This window comes from Pteropus vampyrus, unplaced genomic scaffold, assembly GCF_000151845.1.
Source record: "Pteropus vampyrus isolate Shadow unplaced genomic scaffold, Pvam_2.0 Scaffold88, whole genome shotgun sequence".
Classification (NCBI taxonomy): Eukaryota; Metazoa; Chordata; class Mammalia; order Chiroptera; family Pteropodidae; genus Pteropus; species Pteropus vampyrus.
The window spans coordinates 2,412,433-2,423,615 of record NW_011888869.1 but is presented as its reverse complement, the minus strand read 5'-3'; the positions used below and the strand labels follow the sequence as shown (position 1 = coordinate 2,423,615).

The window sequence follows — 11,183 nt, the reverse complement described above, 5'->3', positions numbered from 1 at the left end:
ATTTGCTAAAATATTTTAAGGATACTCATCATGCTTATATAAAAATTATAATTATATGAAATGGTTTATGTTGTCTGTTTTGTTTTTTATTTCTCTTCTATAGTAATTGTATTCCTGAGATGTCTAGTTGTTTTGATCTGCAAGATCGTATTCCAGTAGGAAGATCGGATTTTCAGATTGGAAAGGGCAGATAGTCAGGCACTGCTCCGTTAATCCTCATTTGATTAAAGGGAGAGTAAGAGAAGTGGCCACAGGGTTAGTATCGTTAGGCACCAAAGAACCATCTCTGATCTTCCAGTTGCTACAAATGCCCCACAAGCTTCTGTACTGAGTTTACCTTTTAACTCTTTGAAAGAAACATGCGTTGTGAAGGTATGATGCCCTTAGACTGTAATTCATAAATTGTTGTTATTTTGAAATAGAGTAGGTAGAGCGATACATAAGCAAGACTGTATAACCAGCCAGCACACTCCAGTGGGGGGTTTGGGCTTCACTGAACATATCCTGCTGACAGTGGGCTTTGAGGTTTTTGCTACATAGTGTGTTACAGTGCCGATGAAAAAGGCATTTATGAGGCATTTGGAGTTGGGTAGGTGGCGAGGTAAGAGCAAATCTCCAAAAGTTTCTTTCAATCTGATCTCCAACCACTTTTCCTCAGTTTCCTACACTAGTCATGAAGACAATCTTTGATCTTCAATAGTTTTTCATATTTTTATTATAGTTCCTCACTTGCATGTTTTAATCTTGCTTTTACATATTTTTTTCCCAAAGAATTAGCAGGTGATATAAGTTTAAATTTTTTTTCCCAATCTACTTCATGGGTTTTAGTATTATGCCAGCATCTCAGTTCCAACACTTCAGTTTGCACTGTCCCAAAATCTTTTGTCTGCCCTCTGCACATAGGATACACTGAGCAAGACCAATGTCCTCTGTCTCAGCATTAACTGACAGTTTACATTTCCAGCTACCTCTTGATTTTGGATCCCGTAACTCTGAAAGGATGGCTTTTTCAGAATATCTAGTTCATAATATGACCATGACTCAATAGCCTGAACACTTTTCACTACTTGTTATTATTGTTTTCTTATTTACATTTCTGTCTTTATTTTCTTGGTGACTTTCAACTCTTGATGACTTGAAATCTATAAAAGCTGTGGAAAGAGAATGATATACTTGTAGATTGAATAAGGTTTTAATTATCAAATTTAAATGTTTGCATATGTATGTGTGTGTAATACTATATATATTTATAAAGTCTTTGAATTTTCCTAAAGGGACAATAAAATACTGACAATAGTGGAGAAATTAGAGGTATTACTGACCATCCAAACTGTATCTTTGTCTATAATATTCTACTGAGTGTTGCTCATGTAGACTATTCAGAGATTTTATTTTTTTCTGTATCTCGCATATGTTTTAATCTTTAGAATATAAGTTTGTTGAGGGAAGAGGCTTTGGCATTCACAATTATAAACAGGAAGTGATATCAGCAAGATGTAGGGCTGAAAGGTGCCAATGCTTACCCCCCACAAACAACAAAAACAATAAAAATCTACAAACTGATGAAAATAGCTCTGGGAAATCTCTGGATTGTAATGAAGAAGAAGCAGACACCCTATGGAGCTCAAAACCTGGCTAAGAACTCATAGAAAAACACAGGAAGCATTTTACCTACATCATCCCACCCCCCAGTCCATAGCGGCTTGACACCAAGAGGGATGCCTCAGAAGATTATTACCCCATGGGGAAGAGCAGAGCAGGAGAACCCCAGCAAGCCTCACTACTAAGGATGTTTGCAGCTTTTGCTACTAAAGACCTCCACAGTCTTCATCAACACTGAACCTAGCTGATGAAGCAGCCCACAGTCTCTTCCTCTGCACCTCTTCTCTGGAACTGGTGCTGTCTCTGCAATGAGACCTCCTCTCAGAGTCCCCACTCACTGCTGTGCCCTGCTCTCTGGGATGGAATGCCACAGTGCCTTGCTATCCTTGAGATAGGAGCTGCTGCTGCTCTGCACCCTGCCCTGGGGTTCAAAGTCAAGGCTTTGATTTGCTATTATTGGGGCTGCACTGCTGCGGCTCTGCATGCCTTCTGGGTCCCAAGGTTGGGCTATGACCCACCATCACTGTGGATGTGCTACTGCAACTCTGTGACTCACCACTAGGGTTCTAAGTTGCAACTTTGTTCCACCATCACTAGGGAGGAGCTGCTGCTGTTCTAATATCCCAGGGCCTAAGTTGTGGCTCTGACCTGCGATCACCAGGCTGTGGCACTGCAATTCTGTGCCCTGTCCCCAGGTTTTTAAGTTGAGATTGACTTGCCATCACTGGGGCTGAGCTGCTACTGTTCTCTAACTGCCCCTTGGAACTATAGTCAGGTTGACCAAGCATCCCCAGAGCATGCTGCTACTACACACTGTCCCCTGAGAAATGCAAATTAAAACCTCAATGAGATATTATTATTTTTCACACTCCAAAAAACACACTGCAAAAATTTTATAATAATTGGCATGTTTATTTAATTTATATTCCTCTTTACCAAATAGTTTGAGCTATAATATTTAAGTGAGTGCAAATTTTCTTATGGAAGTAGAAGAGAACTTTCTTGGATATAGATTTATATAATCCATATGTCTAAAAATTATATAGTCGAGCTATGCTTAACTATTCAGTTTCTCCCAAAGGATTAAATATTTTAAAATTTGATGACTTTGCACAACCTAATACTCTTTTTCCCAGCAAATTATTTTGCCATTCCTTAATTCTTAGCTCAAGCAACATCTTCACTATGAATTCTCTTTGCTCCACACTCAGCATTGACAATTGCTTCTTCCATTTTTGTTTCCATGTCATCCTATAAATTCTTTATCGTTGTTTGTAATTAATAGCTGTCAGTCTGTCAGATAGAATTTGAATTCTGAGATCAGATGTTTGTTATCCATAGTTAATCCCTGTCTTGTAGCACAGTGCTGGCTATGTATATATTTCAAACAAACCTGTATATTCTAAACTAAACTATTCAAGGAGTGACTGGTTTAGTAGGTCAATACCTTGTTAAAGTAGTAATATGATCATGAGAAGATTAATACTTTCCAATATATTTTGAATTTCTTCACACAAAAATGATATAAATGGGTAAAGGATCTGAAGCCAGTTAGGATGTATATTATCTATATTAAAAATGCAACTACCCCTATATTTTTTTAGAACGAAACATAAATAGTATTTCAAAAATTAAACAGATATTTCCTTTAAATGTCTCCAAATTTATGCTGAACATCTTTCAGAATGAAATATTATCTACAATGCACAGTTAAAATTATTTTAAAAATATTTGCCATCTTATTTTATTTTATTTATTGCCTTTGTTAATCTCTATCATATTGTCTGCAAGGATCTATTTGCTCATTTTTACCACTGAGCTGGATTTCATGGAGTCTATTTATGTAATTAATATAGCACTTTAAAATTCTTCCAAGAAATGATATAGTACAAAGTAAAACATGAATGGTTTGCTATTATTTAGCTTTGGTACCTGGCCAAAATATGTATTTTTATTTTAAGACAAAATCACTTTATCAGAAAATCTTTTGAAGAAATATTTAAATTGAGTTATTCTAAGAGACTGGCATTCTGCTATTATAAACAAGAGCTAAGATTTCTTAATATAAAAATTGTTTCATATATATCATATGGACAGGGTAATGAATCTTTCTGATCACTTAAGATGTCTCACATAATTAATCACAATTTTCTTCTTAATATTTCCTCACTTAAAAAAATAACATTTAAAACAGTTCATAAAATAAAATTGTTGAAAATACATATTGTCAGGTGAACAATGCAACATTTTAGTCACAGTCGTACGAGCAAATTTAAAATGTTACTTTCAAAATTTTAAATTATATATATATCTCTACTGACAGAGTTCTAATACGAGTTTGGCAGTAAATGGAATAGTTTATTCTTGCTTTCTTCTTATTTCTCAAGTCTGTTTCCATTCTTTTTAGTCTATTAAATTAATTATTATTTTATTGTCTTTATGTACACTCTTCTTAAACATTTCTACTTTGTAGAATATTTAAGGATATTTTCATTAGTGATTTATAAGCACATACAATTGTGTAAATAAAGAATTAGATTTTAAGAAACAAATAAATATGATATCTGTGAGGGTTAAGCCTACTTGACTGTAGTTAAAATTGCTGATATCAGTATTACTATAGATTTATAATGGCAAAACTTAATGAGGATTTCAACAATATCAAGCTATTCTACTCACCTACACTCACAAAAAGCAGTGCATTTAAAATCTATTCTGTCTCCCCAGATTTCTGACAAACCAATCTACTCTACCACTCAACCCACATTTTCTATTCCATAAAGAAAATAAATCACAGATTAAACATGTTTATTTCATCACATCAAGCCTGCAAACCTACTGCATCAGTGACCACCCCTTCCTGTGCCCATCTGTTATATTAGAGGAACTGGTTTCCCTTCTATCTAAATTTTGCCCCCATTCGTGTTCTGTATCACTTGTACCATTTCAATATCTTTCTAAAATCAATCATATAATTTCTTCCTTTTATTTAATCCTCTCCATTTGTACTATCTCTTATCATTTATACATTCTCAATTCTCAATGATATAAATATTATAAAACTAAACACAATAAAACAAAAAGACAAATGAAAAAAACAAACAAACGCAAAACCTCTATGAACTTTACTCTCCAGCTGCACACCATCCTAGGTCTTTCTTTCCTAGTCATGTTTTTCCCATTTCATTTTTACCAATTTGTACATTTCTCAATAGCTCTATTCTTCCTTGAATAACTTCAATTTTACTTCAATTTACTTCCACTTTTTACTTCCACAATACCACCAAAAATGTGTTTTCTTTGAAGTCAATGATTCTATTTCAATGTATTTAATGGGTATTGTCTTAGACATAATTATGCTTGATCTGTCAGAAAAACTCTATGCTATTGAAAATTTCCTTCCTACATAATATATCTTCTGAGATTTCGTGATTCTATTTATTCTTGGTATTCTCCCAGGATGTGTCCTTCCATTATCTTTGGTTGATTAATTCAACTCTATATTTTTCTTATATTATTTTCAATACCCAGTTCTAGATTACTGACCTCTCTTATATGTTCTCCAGATGCAATTCTGATGATTTATACCTAGACTGATTGATTTCTAAAATGATGTGTCTTACTGAGCTATATCCCATGAGTTCCAGACATTTTAAACATCTGTCTACATTGAATCCTCAGTGTGATATTCAAAGCAAAGTCAAAGTCAGATATCAAACCCATCAAAATTTCAGACTCTTTAGCTCTGAAGAGACACAGTAGGCAAAGCTCATTGTAAATGATTAACTAGAATGACAGAGATATCAGGAAGATGAGAAAGATGCCTAAAGAAGTAAGAGAAGATCAGAAGTTCAGTTTTGGACATGCCAGGCTGTTATTAGATTTCCAAGTACAAATCTCAAAAATACAGTTGAATATATGAGTGTGGAGTTCAAAAGTAAAGATTAGCTGGAGATATAAATTTTAGAGTCCTCAGGGAAAGGATGACACTAATGTGCAGAAGACTGGTGAAGATCACAGTAGGAGTAAGATATATGGAAGAAAGATAAGGGTTCAATGTCTAGGAAACTAATATATAGAAATTGAGGATATGAGGAGGAATTAGTAAAGGAACTGGAACAGGGGTAGCCAAACAGCAAGAGAAGAAATTAGAGTAGGACAATACTAGAAGGCAAGTGAAGAAGTGATAAAATTGTTTTATTTATTTATTTTTGATTCATTTTCCTCATCATAGAAGTAACTCCATCCTTCCAATGGCTCAGACCTTTAAAATCACTCTCGTCTGTTCTTTCTCACACAATATTTATTCTACCAGAAAATATTGCCAGCTTTAACTGATATTCCAACTCTACAGCTACCACACTGTTCTATGTCATTATCACCTCTCACTTAGATTGCTGTCTTACTCACTTTACTGGTCCCTCTAATTTTGTCCTTGCCCTGTTCAGCCTATTCTCAATAGCCAGAATGATTCTATTTAAATGTAATTCAGATAATATTATTCCTCTAAGAAGAAATTTTCAATATTTTTTTCAGCTCTCTCAGTGTAAAAAACAGAGATCTAACAAATGCCTCAAGTGCTAATCTACCTACTTTTATTGCTTCCTGATTGCATTTCCTGCTAAACTGCCCTGACTCAGTCCTGTCCAGTCATAGGCCTCCTTGGTATTTTTGACGATGCCAAGAACTCTTGTACCTCAGGAAAATTGCAATTGTTTTTCTCTGCTTGGATCATCCTCTCATCTCATTCAGAATTTTATTTGAACATAACTTTATCATTGTAAACCTGTTTACAATGAAAATAAGTTCTAGTTTCTAAATAGGACTCATTATCCTCATATAGGACATTCCATATCTACGTGATTTTTTTCTGTCTTGTCCATCTCTTATAACCTATTGCCTTGAGCAGTGTCTGACACATAAAAGTAATATATACATATCTGTTGAAAGAATGAATGACTGAATGAGTAAGTGAATGGCAAAGAGAGATTTTTTTTCATTAACAAATACTTCCAAAAAATTTAAGCCTGTTTTTCCTCTAATTATGAAAGGATAATATATTTTTAAAACATGTAATTTATATTTAAATTTTAGTTCAACAACAGATATTTTAAATTAAAAATAAATCAGGACTGGAAAAATCAATTAACAAAGGATAGTACAGAATTCAAACACAAGGGCTGGGTGAGTTAAGATAAGAGAATTGGAACACAAAGCGTTAATGTCTAATAGAATTATACATTGCGCTAGCTGGTTCAGTAAATATATATTTGCCAATATGCATTTTTATTCTCAAAATCTGACTCTGGGATTCATGCTCATGGCAAAGAAATTCTTCATATTTTTTACTATGTTATTAATGTTATCAAAACTTATTGGCATTAATACAATTATGCAGTTCAGTATACACATATAATGGTCACTTTTTATTAGAAACATTTCAAAATTACTTTTAGTGTGAAACCCTGAAACTTTTAGACAAAGTAAACTGTGCTTGAATATTAATTGAGAAGTCATAGAGTGCACAATTTCTACTTAAAAACTTGAAAGCAAGCTAATTCTTTTGGGTTGCCTGGTAACTAATAAGGAGTATGTCAAATTGAAAGACAGGTCTGACTGAAGCAGCCTTTCAGTAAATAATAGAATTGTTGTCAACTTTCACCTTAGAGAAGCGAGATAGAGACCAATTCTAAGTTAAATTGAAGGAAAGACAGTTTAAATATCTTTTGTGTATTTTGGAGAATTCTCCACTGTTTCCCTTAAACTTTTTCCCTCACTAACAACTTATGATTAATGTAGAAATTTTGAAAGTGAATTCCAAAGACATCATTCATAATCAGTTTGAAGTAAATGGAATGGCCTAAGGCATTCAAAAGACATGAGAATTTATTATTCATCAACCATTTGTTCATTTATTTATAAATTCATATTCATATAATATACTGGTTTCTTAGAGAAATTTATTTCCACTAAGAATGATTACTACTCTAATAAAAGATTTGACATAAGTATTTGTTAAGGTGAGAATTGTGTTACAAAGACTCCTGGGTATATGTACAACAAAACATTTAGACAAGTCTTTAGTTATAGTGATATTTATATCAGGCTGTTAATCACATACAGATTTTGACCTATTTCTGTTTTAATTCCAGCAGGAAAGAAGTCAAGAAAGTTCAAGAATCAAAGGTAAGGAATGACTGTTTTAAGATGATAGTCTCATAAATATCTGTTCAGTATAGGATAAATTAAAAAGGTTTGATGCAACTTTGAAAATATAATTAAAAATGAAAAAAACAGTGAGAATTCAAAATCTTCAATGTGATCAAAGCCATTGTGAGCCCTTTGGGAATTCTCTGTTGAAATTTCCTTTCTTCTTATAGTGCTTTTGGAATCTTCAACACAATTTTTTTGTTTAATTTCTTTAATTGTTCTTCCATCAAGCATTCTTTGTAAGAGTTGGTGTTGTAGCACATCTATGACTCAGCAGATGAACTTTTTCAAAATATATCTCATGAAGAACTAGTTATTTAGTCACTGCTATCTCATTTTATTTTCTATGAAAAAGCAAGAAAATATTTATTTAGATATTAAAAATCATTGACAACTTTCAGTGTAGCATAGTCAACTCTAATCAGACATAGTCAACTCTAATCAGACATAGTCAACTCTAATCAGACACGTTTTTCCCCATGAAGGCATTCTTAAGTTTTGAAATTTACTCACTGAGATAACAAATTATCCTAAATAGATTGTAATCTTTCAACAAAAGCCTTCCTTCCACTTGGGCTCCTTCTCATCGTAACAGTGGAAGTACACAGATTTTTCTGGGGTTAATCCCTCTGGCTTCTCATTTTGGGTAGAGATCTCCTGCCCATCTGTCCCTTCCTGAAGGTGTTTTAGTCTCAAGCCTAGTTATGGAGGAAGCACAAGTGTCCTATCTCTCTCTTTTTTTATTTTTATTTTTATTTTTATTTTTATTTTTTTTGCATAGGAAGAAATGTTTATTAGTTTTTTTTAGAGTTCTACGAAAGTAAAAAAAAAAAATAACTGTGTAGAAGTTACTAAGTTTACATGTACAACTGAGATGATAAAAGCATGGTTAAACTTCCGAGGGTCTTTAGAGTGACGAAACCAATTTTGTGTACTTATAACGAGTTTAAATATAATCTTCTATGCATATTTCTCTACAATCCATGCTTAGATATTTGTATGTGTCTATATTAGTGAAGAATTTGAAAAGACATACTTTCTTTTTATTATTTTGCTAGGTGTATTTCATTCAAATGAATTATGTAAGACTGCCCTTTCAGGGATTCTCAAATTATTGGTGCTCTTTTTCAGCAAACGAAAGTATGCCTTGTTATTTTATAAGTAAAATCATTACACTTATTTATCCCCAAAACACTCGTATTAACTCAAAGGTTTATGCTTTTGTGTTACAAAAGAGAATATCTATTCAAACGTGTGTTAGATGATGTTCATTTAAATGATATAAGCATTTAAGCAAACTGAGTGCACATCTTCCTTCGCATAAAGGGCCCTGGTGTTTCAGGTTAATCTTAAATCATATTTATAATCTTGTCATAGTAGCAATAAGTTTAGTGTCGCTTTCTTCTTGATGCTTTATTGCCTTGGAATACATAAATCATACCTTCTGAAGTGGTAGAAATTATTTTCCAGCTGTCATCTAGGAACATGTTTTTTTTTTTAGAATATAATACAATTTTTAAGATGATGCTTGTCACTGCTTTCACTGTTATTGGCTGGCACTTGGTTCAGAAGTCTCACATTGTGAGTTGTAGACTACTGAATTGTAAGTAAATCCGAGGTACACGGTTACATCAGGACTTGTTGTGTAGCTGTGCTTAGAAGAACTCTACATTTTTCTTGACTATTTATGGGAATCATCTTGAAATGTTTTCTTACTAAAAATTATGAATGACTAGTTAAAAATGTTTTTTAAATGTCAATATTAAGAGAAAAAAATAACCCATAATAACAATAGTTTGGCCATTGATAGATGATAAAAAAAAATCTGAAAAGTATACATTGTACATTTCTTGGTAACTAATTGTTGAAATATGAGCTGTGTACTCACTTGATGTTACCAATTCTCAACTAGGAATTCTCTGGACTTTCTGACTAATTGGTAACCTCATTTGCCAGATCATGTTTATTACGTTATGAGGAATGTATGCAGAGGAAGTCTTTAATCTTCTAATTTCCTGCCTTCTGTGCCTCTTTCTGTTTATAACAACAGTCCCAACCTCATGATACCAGTGACCTGAAATTACATTAATGTACAAAGCACTCCAATGAAAATTGATCCCTCTTTCCTCTGTGCACATAGATATATGGATTGAAATGTTTAAAAACTTCCAGTTCAATCTCATTGATTATTTGACATTCACACATGCTCTTATTCTAATATTATTTTGAAATACCATAAAAATCCATATTTTTATATATTCTAAAATTATATGGAATTCAACTGACAAAATGAATTTCGGTTCAATAATTAATATACTATTGGATTCTCAATTGATTTTTGTGTTTAGATTGTTTATTGTTAAATGAGTTAGAACCTAATCTATTTAGTACACAATTTTGAGAATTACAATTGTTTAAGATAGCCTTCCTTAAAGTTGCATTGATGATTATAGCAGGGAAATGAAGGCAGTCCCACAATTTTGAAAGGATTATCAAATTACTATTCAGGAAACCATAGTTCACACTGTTCTTCTGTGACATTACAGATATGTTAAAATAGAGTACATTTTGTTTTTAAAAGCCATTGAAGATTTTATAATTATTATTAGGAAATAATTTCCTTTGAAGAATATTATGGCAAGTTTGCACATGGTTATGCTGTAGCATGCACTTGAATATCAGCTTTACCCTCACTCTGTGATTTTAATACTCAAACATGCATTATTAGGTAGGATTTATAATTCAAACATGCCAGCATTTTTAAAAAATCACATGCAAAGTAAATAATTCAAATCACTATGATCATTGTGTTATATTTCAAATTGGGTCATATTTTACTTAACCAATTACTGATTTACATAGGTAAATTTAACATACTATTATTAGCAACACGTCACTTGATTTATCTTGATTTTATATATATGATATTTAACACTTATGAGTATTTCTTTATCACCCGTTCTTCTGCTAAGTGCTTTCCATGTATTATCTTATATAATCCTTTGAAGAATTTTTTTAACCAAAAAACGAGTAAATTTTACTGTCAATCTATCTATAAATGGCTATCTAACATTTTGGTGTATGTGATTTTAAAAATGTTTACATATGTTTGTATTTCTGCAAAAAAAAAAAAACCCTTTAGTATTCTTTTCTTAGAAGTGTTAATGAATATTCTTTTTTCCTCAAATATTTGCAAACACTTTGTGGTAGATCCTGTGAATTGGTTCACTCAACAGCCATTTCAAACAACAATTAGCATGCTTTTTTTTTAATAGACTTTTTACTGAGTCTAGTCAATTAAAAGCTACATTTCCCAGGTTCCCTTGCAGTTAGACTTCTAGATGTGTTTTAGGCTTCTCCTATCAGATTCA

At 32.5% G+C, this 11,183-nt stretch overlaps 1 protein-coding gene across 4 annotated transcripts in view; it reads left to right on the top strand.

Annotated features, from left to right (window-relative positions):
• The window catches only part of FSTL5 (follistatin like 5), a 567,145-nt gene that overhangs the window by 92,572 nt on the left and 463,390 nt on the right, over window positions 1-11,183 (top strand). For 2 of the 4 annotated variants that reach the window (XM_011363692.1, XM_011363689.1), the window contains exon 3: window positions 7,755-7,788. In XM_011363692.1, the coding sequence (XP_011361994.1) occupies window positions 7,755-7,788 (34 nt within the window). The remainder of the gene's footprint in view (window positions 1-7,754; window positions 7,789-11,183) is intronic. The other 2 variants (XM_011363693.1, XM_011363691.1) reach the window with 1 other exon arrangement.